Raw genomic sequence first — 19,787 nt, forward strand, 5'->3', positions numbered from 1 at the left:
TTTTAATCCTATAAATAATTTATTTTTAAAAAATTGTGCTGTTAACCCCTTTGCAGGGCAACGAGCTATGTGAAAAGTACAAAACTTTTTGTCAAATGTGATACTGAGAGTGCTTTTGACATAGTTCATTGGTTTATCCTCTCAATTGATAGATATACTGCGCAACGGGCAAGGCTAGAATCCATGAACCAAGCTGCAAAGATCTCAAGCTAAGTAAGGCGGAGAGAGACTTGAGAAACAAGAGAAGGAAATACTTTCCTATCCAATGTATACTCTTCAGACTAAAGCACTCTTTCTATCAAGCCTTCTAAACTGTTAAATAAAGTGTTCCAAACAAGCATTTAAACTTCATTACACAGAAGAGCAACAAGAACAGTAGCCTGCCAGACAAAAAGGCAGGAGGGAAAAATATATATACTGAGTTCAATGGTTAGCCTGAATGTAGCACAGTTCTTCACAACCGATGGGGGGGTAATTTCAACACGGTGTCCAACAAAGTTCTAAAGACGTGCTTCATCTCGACTGGTTACTATGAAGCAAAGGTGGTAAATGTTTGGCCCCAACCGGGCTTCAGAAATGGTTCTTTTTCATGACGAGCATGTCTGTCCAGCTATCAATCATGTTTGTTTGCACCAAATCCCAAGCCATTTAAAATACGACTAATTAAGTTAAACTGAAGTCGTCTGCTCCAAATTCGCCATCAACTATCCATGCTACTGCATTCCTCTGAGCAAAAACAAAAACATAGAGAGAAAGAAAGAAAGAAATCACAGTTTGAAGATCTTAGCAACAGTTCATATTTCATAATCTCATATAATTACCATATTTCATAAGGTAATTAATGCAGTGTATTAACACAGATTTTAACGGAACATGCACTAGTTAATGGATTTTACACTGCAGCTAAATTCCATGCTTAAAATTACTTATTTTAGATAAAATTGTTCGTAACAATCTAGAAATTATTTTAGCATGTTAGGTGTGGGTACTCAAAACACATCTGGTCCAAAAAGAAGTCACACACATTTACATACAAGTTCATGGGGAGTGTGCTAATTACAGAGCTGTCTTGTCACTCATTCAGGATTCCTAAGCGGTTAGGTATTATTCCATGCACCTACACCTCTTGCAAAAGCACTGCTGTGAGAAATCCATTTGCAGTTGGTTTGGTTTGGATGGCACTTACTGGTTCATTTTCTGGAGGAACTAAGAAAGAGTGAGCAAGCAGCTCACTGGAGAAAACCAAACAATAATGCCATGAGTAAAACCAGCTGGACGACAGGCTCTGACTCCTTATGGGGGCATTCCAGGTGTTACAGATTAGCCAGGCTGGTCCACCTAGTCCAAGACTAGAAGCAGATGTATCAAAGCACTGGAGAAGGGAGAGGAGGTAATTCCTCCTCCTAACATCCTTCCAACTTTCAGGCTTTTTTTACCTAAGGGACATTCTGAACTAGAGGTGTTTACTCATCTACCAGCTCTTAATGGATTTCTCTTTGATTACTTTGCCCAGGTTCCCCTTGAAGCCACATCCTTGAGGTCCTGTGGCAACAGGATGTACTATATATGATTTTAATGTCTCCTGTAAATTCTTACTGCAAGGTTGAATATGTAATGACAGAAGCATATAACGTGCACAACAACTCCCCAGCAGTCATCTCCTAACAGTCCTGGGGGAGGCAAGAAGTGCTGGGAACACCTGAAGGCATTTGGACAGCAAAAAAAATTAGCATTGTCTCTCTCTCCCCTGGACACATTCGGTTACTGATGGTTAGTAAAGACTCAAGTTTGTACAGATTTTCTCAGGTAAAGCTTTACGTTCTTTCTAGACATTGGACATTCCTTTTGTAACCATTACAATACCATTACTCAACTGGCAGTGTGGTTCAAATGGACTGTTTAAATTTTAATAACATTGTACACTACTAAACCTAAGCACTGAAAGCAAGGTTTTTATGGAATCTGCATAAATAAGTTACTGTAATCCTAAGGTCTTAGCGACACCACAGTTTTCTATCGGGCCACGCCAGAATATGGTTGGAAATACTGGTTGTGTCTTTTTCATTCCACCACACGCCTAACTCCGATACACACCAACAGTCATACACTAGAAAAAACAAAGCAAAGCTCTTCAGTAAGGCATTTTTTTTTACCTTCAATATCCTGGCTGTCTACAAAAGGCGCTGGTCCCCATATCCTAACGGTGCCGTCGTCGGAGGCGCTGGCCATCATGGCCGGGATCTGCGGGTTCCAGCTCACGCAGTTCACCGTGCGCGTGTGCCCCGTCAGCTCCGCGATGGGCAGCTCGCTGCGCTTGTGCCAGATGTACACTTTGTGATCTGAGCCAAACACAGCGACAGGCAGGTGAGCAGCACCGCTCTGCACACACACACCTGTGGAGCCAACAGCACTTCCACGCCAGCTCTCATTAAAACCCACACTGAAAACCCGAGTCTTGAGCGTGGAACAGCACTAACAAAATTTTTCTTTTAAAAGTGATCAAAAGAACGCAGACAAAACTCTTCCATTCTTTTTTAACACCTGCAAGTCTACTACACTTGATGTTTGAAGAAAAACATTTGACTGCGATGCAAATAAGACAATACAAGGTGAAAAAGAGAAACTAAATTACTCTTAATTACAGGTATGGAGTTGTAATCTTATTCAAAAGGAAGACTTGCAGATTTTTTCCCCCTCAAATAATTGTATTTGCAAATTAGTAAATGCATTATAAAGTCATGAGTACTAAGAATAATTATAACCACCTCCAGTTGATGAGTACCAGATAAGATCACAGCTCTATAGTTTATGAAAAACATCTTAATACTAAAAACCTTTAACACTCCAGTGAAAGTGCAAACAGAGCAAATGGGGGAGGGCAAAGCTTAATGGCTCCAATTGTGAGCTATTACTGTCTTTGACAACCAATTATTGTGTGGTATTTAAAGATATCAATTTGTACATATTAAAGTAGATGCAAAGAAACCCTACACATCCTATTTTGTGATGGGAAGCTTTTAATTACTTCTAGCAAAATGCTAGAAATAGAATAGGGAACTGGTTAGACACTCTACTGCAATGTTTAGATGTGAGTCATTCTTTATAACCAACCATATTTAAGCACAGATGGGGAGTGGGGAGAAGTGGGGAGTGTCCCAGCTGTAGACCACCAGCCTGTAACAAGTCCGTGGGTTTACCTGTCTGGGAATATCTGTAGAATATTCCAAACACCACCACAAACTGGACAGGTATGCATTGCTAGTATTACACAAAAGCATAGTACTGGGGGCCAGCAATCAAATGAAAGTATTTTGATCTATTTGAAAGGCTGCCACATAGATGTCACTCTGAAGCCTCAGCAAACCAATCTTCCTCTATTCCTCCTCCCAGCCCCTTATAAAACAAATTTGTTCTCTGACCTCCTTGCTGTAAAAATCTCATGGGTTTTTCCCATGTGGTAACTCTTTTGTCTTGTGCTGAACTTGTCTTGCAGCTTGTTTGAGGGTACCACTTTCACATGTGTTCGTGTTGATGCAAATGTTCTGGCTATACTTCCATTCCACTTGGGATTTCAAGGGGACTACACATCCATGCCATTCACCAACCACCACAACTCACACAGCAGACACACAAGCCTCTGCTCTGTCAGATAACCCAAGCCTAAAGACAAAGCAGTAACTTGGTTTGGAAAAAACAAGATAGTTACATTAAGGCAGCGGTCAATTCCCCTCTGAGACAGAGATCTCTATTTTCTTCCTATGGATGCAATTGTCAGGAAAATCCCTACCTGGCTGACAAGATGTTTCAAGAGGTTATGACAATGTGATCAACTACATTTTAAAGACATCTATGAGAATGTGGTCTGTTATTATTGTTTGCTTGTTAGCCACATTTGCAAAAAGGCAACAGCTTGACAGTTCAGATACAAGGAACCATCAGTTCCAAATCATCACTTCCTTACCATCAGTTTCAACTACTGTGGTTTTTAAACAATGAACACATAAGAAAGTCAATAAACTGGGAGGAAAAAAGGACTGGAGCACTACAGTATCTGCACCTACATGTGCACACAGTCATGGCTAAACAGATCCTGAAGTTTCAGGCACTCAGGTCTCAAACCCAAGAAGCTTGTCCAGCCATGAAAAGAGGTTCACACTGGATTGGAGGACTGGGAGTGCTGTCCTTCAGTCATATTCCATTGGATATAGTCACAGGGTGAAATATATTTCCTATTTTCCAAAATCAAACAGGATATGCCTTGGCCAACCTTGTTTCCTAAGAACTGTGAGTTACACAGTACTCACAGTAATTTGTTTAGATATTAAAGTGTAATTCTTAGCCCTGCGTAAGCTTGAATTCTAAGTGACCTCCATGGCAAGTGATGGCACTACACCAGTGACAGAACTGAACCAATTCAACACTCAAGCCTTTAACAAATTTCTACTCTTGCCACAGACAGCCCATAAAAACATACCACAAAGCCTTTAATCACCAAGAAACTCTACCAGACTACGTCAACAACTGCCTAATTTGAGGCTACTCCGTCTGTAATTAAAATGATTCTACTGAAATTAAAAAAACCTCACCACACCTGTATCTTCAACAGGCAAATGAAGTTGTTATTCCCCAGTATTACATTTTATTCAAACCAGAAGTCTAAATATCATACCACAAAAAGAAAAATCCTCAAGAATACCCCACCCACTTCTAATTAAAACTGTGCAGATGCTTTAGCTTTAGAGGAAGAACACAAAAGAGTCATTAATGTGTTCTACCTCTGCCATCCTCTCAGAAGGTTCTTTCTGCCAGCCCACAATTACTTCTTGAAGTATGCCACAATCTCAGCACGCCTCAAATTTATTTCATGAGCCAGTTGGTTTGCTTTTATAATGCTGTTGTTAGCAACCTTCATCTATAAGATGAAGGTATAGGAAGGATACAGTGTTCCAGTTTCTGCATAAAGGAGAATGATGTTACCTTCACTGCCACTCGCAATGAAATCCTCATTATGACCTCCAAAACACGAGTGAATTGTGTAAAATCCCTGTGTAACACCTTGATACTTTCTCACTAGAACTCTGTCTTGTAAGTCCCATAAGTGAACTCCCTGGAAATAAGAAATATAAAGAGTGTTATTTTATCATTAAATATTATCAATGGCATTCTTCTGAACAATGAAAAAAAATTACACATGGAAGTGCACTACTTTGGAGCCAACTTCGGTACTGTCAGTAGGTGAAAGGAGTAAAGATGTATCAAATTACTAAACTAAACTCCCACCCTTAGATCCCTTCCACTCTGAAAGCTTTATTCTTAAGGTTTCAAAAGTAGAAATAGACAAATAAAATCTATGCTCCCAGACATGCAAAGTGCCACAGTTCTTGTTGTACTTAGCTTCTCAATGCAACAGCCAAATAATAACATTTAATAGTACATACTTCCCAATATGAAACTCTTGATTATAAATCAATTTTAAAAACCCAAAAAAATCCCCCAAAACAAAACCAAACAAAATCCCCAAAATAAACAAACAAAAACCCAAACAAACAAACCCAACAACAATCACCCAACAATAACAACAAGAAAAACCCCCACAGGTCTCAAGATTGCCTTCTTGTCAGGGAATTCCATGCTGTATTTATGAATATGAAGGCCTTCACGTTATACAATATACAAATAGTTAATATCAAATATTCCAACTCACACCTAAATATTTAAAAACAGGTAGCAGCTGCAAGCAGGTTTATTTCCATTTCCTTGCAACATCCCCAACTCACCTGAGTTGCTACATTTAACAAAGCTAAACGGCCATTTTTTGAAATAGTAAACGACATAATAGGGTGATCCTCTTGTACTCTGAAATGGTAAGACACGAGAGTCAAGACAACCAGACAATGATGCAACACCAACACAACAGGCATGTCCTGTCTCTGCAATATTACCAGGGAAAAAGAGTTCCAAATCTGAAATTAGGTATGACTCTATACGTCAGTACAAGCCAGGTCTGCAATAGTTATCTAGACTTAGGCCAAACACCAAGACCACAAAAGCAACTTCAGACCTCAACTCCTAAATTCAAGGCATCATCTACTAAAATATGCCAGGAAATTGAGAGGACTACAAGCACTTGTGATAACAGAAATGCCAAAACATCCACCAGAAACTTTCTCCAGTGCTTAAAAGTTACTTCTAATACTTGATCTAATGCTGCTTGCTGAAACTTGTTCACTAAGTCTTATCCCATCTTTTAATATCGAGAACATTTAATAACTCATTTCCCATCCTGTCCCCCACACCCTTCCTCAATTTTCTTTTGACACTAGGAAGCAGGAATTAAGAACCAAAAAAAGAGGTAGTTACATGTTCCTGTCTGTGAGATCCTCGAAGTTATAACCTCGAATTCGCTGGTGTGTGTCTGACGCTAGAACAGTTTTCCCATCACTCAAGCACCAAAGACATTGTACTCTCACCCCTTCCCAGGAGTCAAGGAGATTACCATCTAAATCCTGAGCAGAAGGAAAAAAACAACAGACATTCAACCATTAGTCTCAAGTTTCAGAGGAGCTGTGACACAAACAAAAATATTTTTCACTTTCTATTCAGACAATTACTACAGAAAGCAATCTGACTCTTTACAAGGGAGAGCTTAATGAATTAGGAGTTGGTTGTCTTAACCCAGGGCTTCTGTAGAAATCTGCCTAGAGAGCAGAGAACCCCTTCTGTTACTTATTTTCTCATGCATGACATGTGCCACCTGCACTCCATCACTGAGAGGATCTTCACAGTGAGGTCTGCATACTACATTAGCATTCTGGGAACCAGTTGAAAAAATAATCAAGAATATGGTGAAACTGTGGACCACCACCCCAGACCAACATTAGTCAACTAATGAGGGTTTCACATTTCTCTTTTCACTAAGCAAAGACAGCATGCAAAAACTAAGAAAGATCTAGTCAGAATTCTGCGGAATAAAAACACTTGTGGACAAAGATACTGCTTTTTATTAGTGGTTTTTTCTTGAAGCAGCTAAGAAAAAAAATCCAGACTACAAATCCTCCTTGAGGCAGACCAAAGATGCTCAAACCCTTCAAACTGCTCCATACAAAAGTGCTGCTGAAACATCTGCATTAATGTATTGCTTCTCTGAATAACAAAGGATCAGAAGCTTTAATGTACACACACACGCAAAACCTGAAAGAGAATCCACCAAACTTTTATTTCTTGCCTTGCTTTCAAAGGGACAGATGCAGAGAACTTACACACTGATAGAACTGTCCACGCTGCCCTCCCGTTACAAAACGCTTCCCATCAGGATTCCAGGCCACGCTTGTTAAACTGTCTTCATGAGACTGGCTCATCTTTGTCCTCAGCTCCCCAGTCTGGAAAACAAACAAAAGCAGCAGGGCCTTACACCAGAACCCTTTCCCCAAAAGGCACTGGTAATTTTATCTGACATGAGTAGTGTTTGCAAGTCTTTATGTTTCAACGGGTTTATTAAAAAGCAACACATTTATGAATAATGCAATAAAAAGGCAGAATTACTTTAGCATATCCAGTGAATCTGGACTTGATTTGGGAGAATTTCTTTTGTCTCTCAAATCAAGGGAGATGGAATAGCTGGTGTGTCAGACAACTAAAAGGTTTTGAGTAAAAAGTAGAATGAAATTACATGAACAAGCCAAGAGAATGACAAGCATTATCACACACACAAAAAAAACCAAAAAACAAAAAAAACCACCCCAAAACACTGAAAGAAAGGAGGCAGAGAAAGATTAGAAGAAAAGAGGTGACAAAATACATTTTAGTAAGAAGTTACGAATATCACAGTAGTTAGAATGCTTCCCTCGAGCTGAAGTTCTCCATGCCAAAATTTGGTTTTTATGCCTAGCACATAAAGCCACCGTTTCACAAGACAGAACACCAATGAGTGGCATTGTCAGTAGTGCTCTTCACTGAGCCAATTTAGTCAATTAAACAGAAGAAAAGTGTTCTACGGGTGAAGAAAGGGAACGTTTTTGTTTTAGGAAAGTAAATTAGTTCAGAGTCCAAGACAGCACAAGGAAGTCTATACAGCTCTCAACCAAGGCTAGGGAAGCTTTTATATCAACTCAAGTGCCCATAAAATTCAACAGCAGAAAGCGATTTTCAAATTCATGGAGGGAATGGCAAAATGCCCAAGTGCTTGACAGAAGGATAAAGTTCTGAAATCATAAATTGAAGCCTCTTTCACTAACGTCATGGAGAGAGTTACATGAAGTAAAATAGTTTGTACCTTTTACTTTTACTACTTGTTAAAATCATCAATGAGCAACTGCTTCCCTTCAATGATAATACTGCCCCTCTGCTTCTCTTGATTAATTTGCTGTGCTTCTCTTGGGGAGCTCTCTGACATCCTAGGCATTTATCCCATCCCTTCTCAGAAATGACAGTAACTACACACACCAGAAATGCTGCACAGTCCCAGACACTTGGACTTGAACTCCAATTTCAGTCCGGTCCAAAGTGCAAAGTGCATTTCTAGACTGCCATAATTATTTTTTCAAATTGAGAGGAGGACAGCAAGATCAGCATCTCTTCTTTACACTCCCACCTTGACACAAGTTTGCAGCAATTATTTCCTTCACGCCTGCAGTATTTAGATACTGAAACAAAAGCAGCAGGCTGACCATGAAGCTTTCTTTTTCACTCTTAGCCATCACTTACTTGTACATTCCAGAGCCAAAGCTCAGAACAATCATCTGGGCCACAGGCAACAAGGTAGTTGTCATCTGGACTCCAGGCAATGTAAGAGACCCCGTACGCGTGACCTTCTAACGTCTTAAGCAGTTTTAGCTGGTGAGTGTCCTGGAACAAGAGAGGTGTTCTTGAGACAATGCAAAGGAACTCCCACTACAGTTCACATTTCCACAGCATCCATCTACAGCACAATAGGTCTGCCAGTTTACAGGGCCAGAAAATGAAAGCTCCTAACCTTCAACCTTCAAAACAAGAACACTCATCGGTATTTCTGTTCTAGTCTTCTGTGATTGTGAACATAAAACTCAAGAAATACCACTGTGTACAAAGTTTTACATGACATTACACTTGCCTTAGTACAGAAGATTTCTGTAGTGTCAAGTCTTTCTGCATCTACTGGAATATGAAAGTGTAATTATCTGTATTTTACAAATTAAGTTACTTTCTTAAGACATGTTGGAAACCTGTAATGGTTAAATGAAAAACCAAAACTTTCACAGCTGCTAACAAGGAAAAACCTTGAAGTGCCCATATTTTTACAAACTTGTATGTATCTTGTGTGTGTTGCTCAAGGAAGGAGATTTACAGAAAGATATTTTTAAAAATTTCCTTGAGAGGTGTTCTTATTTCAGAAGTGTTGCCTACAGCAAGCTGTTTTCTGCCAGATTTAGTGAATGAAAAATACTTGGCACATCTTATGCATCATCTTATATCATGTCCATATTACAACTGTTTTACTGCTGCCTCGTCGGAGGAACTTAACTTTTCAAGAAGCTTGTAAAAATAAATAGTACAGCTAGATACTGTGAAACAACCACACACTGGCTTCCTAAATACAGAAACATGCTTCAGTACAGTATTAGCACTGATTCTTGGTAATACCATGCATATACACAAGTAGAACACAGCTTGTTAAAATGCTGACAAGAATTATTTTGAAGCCTGTTAGAAAGGGCAATCAAATTGTCCTCCCTCTACCCACTCTCCCTCATTTTTTTTCCTATGCATAGCAGATGCTTTTATCTCCGACTTCTTTTCAAAAAGGGTGACTAATTTGAAAATCTAGCTTGATTTCTCTAATTGTCCCTTCTGTCTCTTTTTTCCAGTATTAATCAACAGAGCACTTCCTGATTCTAAAGAGAAAGACCAGAGGATGAGTGACACGAACTATTGTTTCCTGGGATCAGCTGTGAGAGATTTGGTGACTCTCTGCCTGCAGCACTGGTCTTCTGTTGGCTAGAAGTAGTAAATTCCTTCAAAGAAAGTGAGCTAAGAATAATCTCCAGAGTGCAGAGAAAGAGGGGCAAATGAATGGAACTCTTCAAGACCCTTTTCCATTCTAATCATTATTCCTGGGCTGCATTAGACACTGCTGTGTCTACAGCTGAAGTGATTTTCAAGGAAACTGAGTCATGTCTGACATCATCTCACATCCTGGAGCTTGTCTGGAACAGATAAATTTCTTTTTACAACAGGATTAAAGTAGCCTGTCACTTCACCATATTTGAAACTCATGAGGAACAAGATACGTAACGTATTTCTCTTCTAATGATAGCACTCTGTGGCTGTTACTATCTTCCATACTGCTCTCGTTCTTCCCTCCAAATACCATAAAACTGCTATACTATGCTCTAAAACAGCAGTCAGTGGTATTTCAGGCAAACATTCCAAAATGTAGTCAACCTGCCTCCCACCCACCACCCAAAGAAATCTCAGCACTTCTGTCTCCTACATAGAGCTTCCCAAACTTTTGTTGTGTACGACAAGCAACTATTCAGGCATTAACTCAAGTCTGCAGTAACTGAGCTCTTGGCTGAAATGCCAAAAACCTGTCAACCATTTGCAGAAAACACAGAAGGGATTTTTGTAAGGAGTCAGTTAAAGGAGAACTCTTAACAAAGAAGATCCATGTTAGACAAGGTGATGCACAGTGTGCTCATCCCTTGTGCTCCACAGAGATTCTGCCACACTTCCTGACAGTCAAATAATGCATCCCACACAAACCTAGTCAACCCAAGACACTATTTAATGCTGCTGAGTCTGCGTCAGAACTTTGAAATTAGCACATGAAAATGACAACAGAAGCAAAGGTTAAGACAGTCTAGACATGTGGCTGGGTCTTAGAATGGAATAAGAAATTCAAGGTATGAAATTAGGAAAACGCATTGCAGCAGTGTTCTTACACTTCAAGAGAGGTAATGAAGAAAGGAAGGGAGAAATGAAGGATTCTCACACACATGAAGTGTGTGTGGAAAAATCAAACACTGTTTATTTAAAACAGGGCTCTCCCCCACCACTTGTCCAGACATTGTTGGATGTTTGCTTCCATGCAGTTCATGCAAACAGCTTAGAATAATTCTGTATACCTAAAGCCTCGAAAATCAGATTAAATTTACGGGTCAAAAGACATTGTCAACTGCTACAGGAAATGTGAGAAGCATGTTCTGGCAAATATGAAAATGAATCACCTGATGTGGCCTAATGCTATTTAAGTATCCACCTGCTTGAAAAGGTTTCAAATTTTTTTAAAGCACTCAGAAAAAAAAAGAGAAGCCAATAAAACTCTACAAAACTGCTTTCCCACTAACTATTTTTAAGAGATTTTTATTCTTTAGCAACCCTTGGACAAAACACTCACAAAACATTTATGTGGTTTTACTAAGCAGCTATTAGCTAACAATTCACTTTAAGATGTGCTAATCAAGATGTTTGGTACTAAAACACATCAACAGAGAAGGAAGATGTGCATCTACAGTCAAGTGACAAGTTAACACCAAAAATCTTTTGATCCTCAACTCACCTAAATTATTTTGCTAAAATACCCCACCAAAAAAAATGAACAAAATACAGATCATTTCCAAACTAAATAACTAAGCAGAAGTCAGCTTTGCTGCTATGCAGCCCTTAGTGGGACCAGTGTGCTCTGGGCTAAGACACAAACCACAGAAGTCTTGTGCCTGAAAAAGCCATGGTGCCTGCTGTTAGTTCTGGGGCTACGTAACAATTATGCCCATAGAACAGGGTTTTAAAGTCCTCCCACCATTTCAATACCAAAAAGAACTCAGATTATACGGCTTCCTAACCTGAAGTGAAAGAAAAGAAGCCCAGCTTTCAAATCCTACTGAACACCAGTATGGAACTGCAGAAACCTTTCGTTTTCCACTTCACATATCAGCCTGCAGCTGTGTGGTTAAAAAACCATAAGGATCTTATTTCTGATAATGTTTCACAAGCGTTAGCTACTTCAAATGCTGTCTGTATATGTTCAAGTTTATTCCCAGTCTTCAATTATTATGAAATATATGGACATACTTTCATAATCACTTCTACAAGTCAAAACAGATTAGATTCATCAATCAGCCTCTTTATTTATACACCAATAGATACATATAGAAAAGATGTATGAAATATTCTACAGCCACGAGATTTACAAGGCTTTTACATCCCAGGGAATGGGATGTGACAGGGCTACAGCCCATGTCAGCCAGTCCTACAAGAATCACACCATCCTGGCAGTAGAAAGATGGGAGGAAAGGGAAAGACAAGTCATACACACTTCCACACTTTGCACACTTACTGGATCAACCTGCCATATAATAACAGTTGTGTCCTTAGATCCTGTTGCTAATTTAGTGCCGTCATTGGAGAATTTACAGAACCACACTTCATTACAGTGCTCCGTTAGGATTTGCTGGGTATAGCATGGAAACTGTTTCCTGCAAAAACAAAGGGATGCATTCATTGATTAATAACAGAGCAGTAAGATTTTTTGAAGTCAAGCTATTAAAAAAAACCCCAATCAAACAAAAACCTTATTTAAATGCAAGACCAGACAACTTAGAAAACCCCTCTATTAACAACTGCTTCAAGTACAGAATTAATTGTCTTATCTGGAACAAGCTCACACCACCAAGTCATCATAATTTACCGTAAGAACACAGAACTGTTCTTATTTCACTCACATAATTTGTTATGCTTTCATGTAACTTGGAATTAAACTGACCTCATCAGGAGTATAACAGTTTATTACTATATAATTTTCTACTGTATAGAAAATACTAAATTATAGGTCTCTGAAACATAGGTGCAATGTTTTTACTCATGCAGTTTTTGTAGGTGTCTAACTGAATTAGTTATATCTTGGTAAGAAATGATTCTTACATAAAAGTTCCTTTTCCTGAATATGACCTTGCAATAAATTAGACGTTTCTTTGCCTTTGTTTTGTCATTTTTCACCTTTGCAGAGTACCACACATAATATCCAAGTGTAACTAGCAAGACACGCTTGGGCTTTCAACTTAAACAGTTCTCCCTCACAAAATCTAAACTATTTTGTAAAATGCTGTGTTTATTAGGCAAAATATTACAATGATAAACTACTGAAGAAGATTCAAACAGTCTCTAGAGTCAATATTTAATATTCTAGTTACACACCAAAAAAAAGCTAGCAGCCAAATTATTAAGTTAGGTGAGAACTGGAGACAAGTTTTATTTTATTTAAATCTGCCTACAAGCTCTCAAATAACAATTTCAGAGCTAAGATAAAATAAATGTAGGCTTTTACAGCTGATGTCTGCATTTCAAAGTAATACTGCAAGAAGTACAAGTTCATTGTTTAGATGCACTAAAAGATAGTCTCTAACCACAGACACTTTTTCAACTGCAGAGATCCTGAAGTGGTTTAGTGCTAGGCTGAGTTTTTAGAGTACTCACTGCAACAGGGCAACACAGTTCTGATGGGACACAGCGGTACTAAGGCAATGACAGTGCCCTTGAATGCACAGTTGCATTTACCACTGGAGATAAACTGGCTTAAAAAAATACAACCAAAAAAACATCACAACCCACCCACCAAAGAAAAAAAAAAATTAAAAAGTCAAACAATCTCCCCATTAGTTTAAGCAGAATTGATTTAGTTTCTTCACATCTGCATTTACAAATACACAGTTTGGTGGCAGCCAGGCTGACAGACACCTAAAAAAAACCCTGAAGCTAGAAAAAGTTCTGCTTCACATAGTGTCTGTACCCTCTTAGTCCATTTTCTTTTATTAGAAGAGACTTCCTAGTCTTGTGCTTAAAGACTATCAAGCAGCACTGAACAACCATACAGTCTCACTTCCTGTCTTATGGTAGAGAAGGATAAAATATATATTTGGCTTCCTTGGGTATGTCTATACTTACTTGTTTATAGAGAAATACAAGTGAGTTCTGCTCCTGCTTTCAGCTGACCAGGAACTGCCTGGTTGCCCCTGGAAGAGCACTGAACCCAAGGTAAAAAGCCTCACCCATGAAAGAAGACTCTGTTTTCCTTCAAGTCTAGAGGGAAGCAGGCAAGCCCTTACATCGAGATGTGCACCTACAGGAGCAGTGTTTCATTATTATTTAGCCATACTGCTATAAATTAATGTTTTTGCTCAGAGCAGCAATTTACCCTACGAGGTGAGGCTGCATCCATAATTCACACAAAGTACAAGGGGCATGCTGTGTCCCAGGAAAGGCTTTCCAGTACATTTCATATCAAGATAATACTCTATGGAACAACAGTTCTTCATATTAAAGCTTAAGAAAAGCAGCCAAGGTTTTACAGACATGAAAAGCAAGCAGGATAATGCTAGAGCACAGTTTTCATAGTAAGATACCTTCAGGTTCCTAAAAGGGGTGACACAGTTATTAGCACTGCTGCAGACACATCCCAATACTGAGTTATGCTGCCCACAACCCAGTTAGATCAGAGTGTTCCCACAAAAAGTCTCTTCACTTAACTAGTGAAGCAGAACTCAGCAAGTTTGACTTCACAGACAGCAAAACCACATTAAATAACCTGGCTGTGGAAGGAAATAGTGGCAGTCTTGAAACAAGAAACCTGAACCAGTTGTCTTAACAGTTTCTGGTTTTGCTGATTAGACATTACTGAAGCTCAAAGGTTTTTCTTCATCTTTTTTGAAGTGTTTCATTACAGATTGTTCTGTTCAGCACAAAACACCTGAATTATGTCATTCAATTATTGAGACAAAGCATCTAATAAAGTTTCCCTTTTGTTGTATTTACACAAGTCCAAAATTATAGAATAAAACACTAAATAGATACGCTTTTATTCCCTGTACATACAATGAAAGATTTATTCCTCAACAGAGAAAACCAAATGAACAAGAAAACCATACCCAACTAGGCTGAAGGCTCTCAAAACCAAGAATCACCATCCCCAAGAGCATCAATTCTCCACTATCAAAATCTCTGGCACAGTAAGATAAAACTCTTCACCTTCACTCCCAGTTGTGCCTCACTCACATCTCCCACTCTTATCAAGTGAGTTTTATAGCTAAACATTTTGCCTGTTAGTGCAACTCAAGCATGCTTAACCAAAATATTGCCGTAAGTCCAAAAGGGATTAGTTCCAACTAAAAAGGGGAAACTTATCAGTGTTCTATCAATTAAGTAGCACAGGACTTGAATTGTCTAAGCCGTCAGACTACTGTTACTTGCCACCTTCATCAAAATTTGACTTCTGCTGTCTAATTCACCTCACTGTGCCCAAGCATGGCAGCACTTACAGCACACCACAAACTGGACTCAGGTAGCTAACAGGATGCTACAACAGGATGAGGACAGAATGGAAGCCATTCTTTTCAGGTGTATTTTGGGGAATTTTTTTTGTTAGGTTCTTGTTGCTGCTGGGTTTTTTTTAATTACAGTAGCTATGAGTATCTATGAACGTGTCTACGCAGCAAATAAACAAGTTCGGGAAGTACTGCTTTAGTGGAAAAAAGGAACCAACAAACCAAAAACCCAAACTATGGCCAAACGTTTATGTCAGCAAATAGATTCAGGTGGGGGAAATTCAAACCCAGGCCTGTTGCATGTAATATCTTTTCTATCTGGCTCTCTGTAGCCTGGCTTCAGTAAACCAAGCTCTTCGCAGTGATCTTGAATGCTCCTTGGGATTTGGTTAGCAATATCAAACCTGTTGCACAACATCAAATACTACTCATGGACTTGCTTAAAGGTTAAATCTCTTTTAGGTAGTCTGATTTTAAGAGTCACTTCTGAAGGAGGGAAGCCACACCACCAGTATATGATCATTTCCAACAGCTCTTAAAATGGGCAGCATTCAAATGTCTGCACACTCACACACAACTGCTGAAACAATGCACTGCAGCAAAATTGTAAGCTAAAAGGCTACTTGAACACACAAAGTGCCAAAGACAGTAATTTTCAAACCTTAAGATGGCTACAGCAAAGTACTATGGAACTCTGCATCTTGAAAACTGACTCCAAGTAACCCAAGAATGCAAGTCAAAGCAGTTGAGTTCAGAAAAATTCTATAAGCAAGTTTATAAGTTCTTAATTAACTTCTTCAAATGAGCTAATCTTAACTGAAAATAACTCCCCTGTAAACCCAAGTACTAGCCTGTTACATGGACAAATATGTAAGAATATCCCATACAGCCCTTATGTTCTCTTTTTCCCTTAATCCATCATGCACAGCACAGCAGTTTTCCATAAAAGCTACACTGAATTTTTAGGTCCTTAGCCAAGTTTTGCTGGATGAGGAAAACCTGCTCAAGTCAGCCATTTGTTAAAAACAAACATCTTCCTGTTTCATGTCTGTTAGAGTATTGCATTTTGGAGGCTCAGAAGCAGCCTCCATTTTGACACCAAAAAAAAGTTATCCAGTCTAAAGAGCCAATACAAAGGTGTAAGAGACATTCAATTCTTACTACCTTACAAATCTGAGAAAACAGTTCTTTATCTTATTAATGTCATACATTATGTTACTCAGAAAAAGCTACTTTACATTTCTCCTCTGTTTTAACCTTTGTGTCTAAAAGCACCTGTGTCCACTCTTAACAGCTGAAAATTGAGCTCAAAGAAGCATGCTTCAGCAGGCTTTTTGCATTCCAGTAACCTCAAAGACAGAGTCTGGATAAGCAACACACCACTGACTCTCCAGTGCAAAAAACACAGCAATTCTGTGTTGAGGAATAAACAAGACTGGCTGTCCAAAATGACAAGAAACAAGTGGCTATGGATTAGCATAGCAGTATCTTCTTTTTACACCAATCTGATTACAATTTTTAAGCTGCAGTCTAATCCCATTACTCCACATCCAGCTACCAAAATCTCCACTACACACCTTCTTTACTCCCCACCTTCACTGCTCATTTAGCGGGAGCCTCTTTTTCCCAGTAAAAATCCTATTAAACCAGCTCAGAACAGTTTTCACATTTCTACTAACAATCAGATTAATTTAAAAGGCCAAGAAAAGCTTGCCCTCCTCTTGCTCTATCTCAGGAAGGTTTCTTACCTACTACAAACGTGATCTATTAGCAGCGAGACAGAATCTAGGTTGCTGTCTAGTTTGGTGTTGTGATATAGGCACCGGTCCCGTTGGAGTTCCACAGCCTGGCGGAGCAGGTTCTGTAAACGCCTCGGAGGAAGCATCACTGATGGGGGCAGGTAGGCTTCACATGAGTTAGGAAGAAAAAGCAAACAAATGAAGAAAAAAAGACTTACCAAAAGCAAGTTACAAGTAACAGCATACTTTGAGTGGTTTTGGAAGAGACCTTAGTAAATAATAGGACACAGCTTGTTGAATTTACAGCTATACACCTGGAATTAGAAGCATGAACTTCTTGGAAAGCAGAGCTATAAGCAAGATATTTGTTGTTACAGAGTATGTTGTCCTGGCCAACCAGCACGATTTACACAAGCTAACTCAAAACTCGGTATTTAACAAAATCTATAATGCTCTATTAGGACTATGAAAAGAAAGAAACTCTGGTACAAAGTATTACAACAGCCACAAGAGAGAAGAGAAACCATAATTCAGAGCTAAATATGAGACCGCTATCAACCAGTACCAGTATCGCTACTGGTTATAGGCCACACTTAGTTTCCACCACTCACTGTGGCTGGCCTTTGTAACACCCATCCACCCCTCCCTAAACCACACATTTAATCACCAAGCTATAGCCCTACTGCATGCAGCAGAGCTACGAAGTAACAAGTCTTATTCCAGACAGTTTATCAGAGACAACAAAAGGTTAGGTACAGAAGACCAAAAGGTAAAGGCACATAAGGTATCCCCGTGAACCAAGAAATACAAAAAACCCAACCAACCAGCACACACAGTCAATTCCCAGAGATGTGTAAGTTACACTGGACTTAACAGAAGTGAGAAGAAATTCTAAACACTAGAACATCTTACTCTGGAGTTTGTCCAAAAGTTTAGATCTGGAAGCCGTTCCTTTCCCTTCCCACTCTGCTTTTGCACGCAAGTCTTCTGCATGGCTACACATCAGGTACCTGTTTCAAAAGTGCACATACACCAACAGACCAAGTCTTTTTGGAATCATTCTTTTCACGTTTAAGCATGATACAGATCGTAACATCTTTAATGAACTGGGAACAAGTAACTTAAGCTTGAGACCAACAGGGAAAAAAAGGCAGGGAACTATTTCACACAAACACACATCTTCTGAGCAAATGTCTCCAAACTTCCCATACGAAAAGAAAACAAAACACAAGCAATTTTAGGAAGGTAGAAATGTCTTAGTTTTATCTAAGAACAAACCAGATTATACTCACTTAATTAAATTATAAGGTAACTGGCTAATAATTCCCAAGATCAGATGACCGTACATATGTATTAATTTGGGTTCTAGTAGTATTAATGTAAATCATCATCAGGTTGTTTTCAAGCATCTGAAACAAAATACTGTCTACTGAACAGCATTATTTACTCAGCATTTTATCACATCTCAGTACAGCTTATTATTCACCAGGATAGTAGCTTTAATACAGCTTGAATCATCACAACATCAGCTACCAAAAGCTACAGAATTCTTTTAAAAACTTCTCTGCAAGAGCTCTCAAAGTCCAAACACTTACCCACTGAGGACATGAATGCGTTCTGTATTATATTTCAGAGGCGTCAGTTCACAACGTAGAACCTGAAGTGCCTCCAGGACCTTGCCATCCTCCAGGTATTCCAGGTACTTCTGCTGCAGCAGCAAAAACTTCATCCTCTGACATGACAGAAAGCAGCAGTCAGGGGAAAAAGGTTGACTGAAGTTTCAGAAAACGTTTGAGCCTAAACAGAACAGTAGAAACCATTCTACTATGCCCTTCAGAAACACAGCTCTAAGTAATGTTTCATTACTCAATCTCTTTTGTTGGCTTTTCAACAACATTGCAGCTATCCACGAATTAAGCTATCCATGAATTTCTTCCCTGCCTGAAGGGGCTCCAAGTATGTTCCTATCTCACTGTTCAGATCCCCCCTGCAACTGGTCCCATTTTCACGTGCTCTCTCTTTAGTCACCATCCTTCAAATCCTACATTAGACAGGCTTTCCAGTGAAACATTCTATCAAGAAATGGGCCCCAAATCAGCTATTCACATATTTAAGATTGCATGACAGCAAAGAACACAACAGGACAACTCAACAAGTTCTCACACTGCTTACATAGGTGTTGACATAGATGGTTTGCATAGCTGCATAATACATAACAGTAACAAACTGATATTGCCTGAGGTTTTGGGTTTTTTTGTATTTCCATGTTAACTTGTTTTCCTTGGGTGCTGTTTTCCAGATTACAGAAAAAAATAGTTTCCTATATTTAGGAGTTGTATCAACACCCTGAATTAAGTGCTGTTATTTCATAGAAATCCTTTTACTTATACATTTTTGGTTGTTTCCTTAAAAAAAAAAAAAAAAAACAAAATCAAGCCTGCTATCCTAAGAACAAATATCTGTGGGTAAATTAGGCATTAAGTTACTATATTAAAAAAACCTGAAGGCCTAGAAATTTTAATAGTAATTTAGTAGAAACACACTAGTGTTTTCTGGATGAAACCAGTATCTTGTGTTTGTACACATTCTTTACTGCTACCAGTTACCAGACAAAAATGACAGGTTTAGTCCACAAAACTCACCAGGTTGAAGAGGAAAATTAGAAAAATGTACATGCTTAGACAAACTGGTGAGACATAGACTGGAGATAAAAGCAAAGCAAACTACATTTGCTTTTCTAATGAATACACCAGCA

General features: G+C 38.9%; 2 protein-coding genes across 3 annotated transcripts in view; one reads left to right on the top strand and one right to left on the bottom strand.

Annotated features, from left to right (window-relative positions):
• Positions 1-12,532, top strand: part of CNIH4 (cornichon family member 4) — a 28,102-nt gene extending 15,570 nt beyond the window's left edge. Inside the window, exon 5 of the mRNA XM_066316272.1 lies at positions 9,843-12,532. Within this exon, the coding sequence (XP_066172369.1) occupies positions 9,843-9,867 (25 nt within the window). The 3' untranslated portion in view covers positions 9,868-12,532. The remainder of the gene's footprint in view (positions 1-9,842) is intronic.
• The window catches only part of WDR26 (WD repeat domain 26), a 27,903-nt gene continuing 8,116 nt past the window's right edge, over positions 1-19,787 (bottom strand). For both annotated transcript variants that reach the window (XM_066316268.1, XM_066316269.1), the window contains exons 4-14: positions 18,628-18,764; positions 17,945-18,042; positions 17,042-17,198; positions 12,314-12,452; positions 8,704-8,844; positions 7,260-7,379; positions 6,361-6,506; positions 5,778-5,856; positions 4,978-5,107; positions 2,154-2,339; positions 1-726 (exon numbers count right to left, since the gene is read on the bottom strand). In XM_066316268.1, the coding sequence (XP_066172365.1) occupies positions 701-726; positions 2,154-2,339; positions 4,978-5,107; positions 5,778-5,856; positions 6,361-6,506; positions 7,260-7,379; positions 8,704-8,844; positions 12,314-12,452; positions 17,042-17,198; positions 17,945-18,042; positions 18,628-18,764 (1,359 nt within the window). In that variant the 3' untranslated portion in view covers positions 1-700. The remainder of the gene's footprint in view (positions 727-2,153; positions 2,340-4,977; positions 5,108-5,777; positions 5,857-6,360; positions 6,507-7,259; positions 7,380-8,703; positions 8,845-12,313; positions 12,453-17,041; positions 17,199-17,944; positions 18,043-18,627; positions 18,765-19,787) is intronic.

Source organism: Sylvia atricapilla, chromosome 3, assembly GCF_009819655.1.
Source record: "Sylvia atricapilla isolate bSylAtr1 chromosome 3, bSylAtr1.pri, whole genome shotgun sequence".
NCBI classification, from domain to species: domain Eukaryota; kingdom Metazoa; phylum Chordata; class Aves; order Passeriformes; family Sylviidae; genus Sylvia; species Sylvia atricapilla.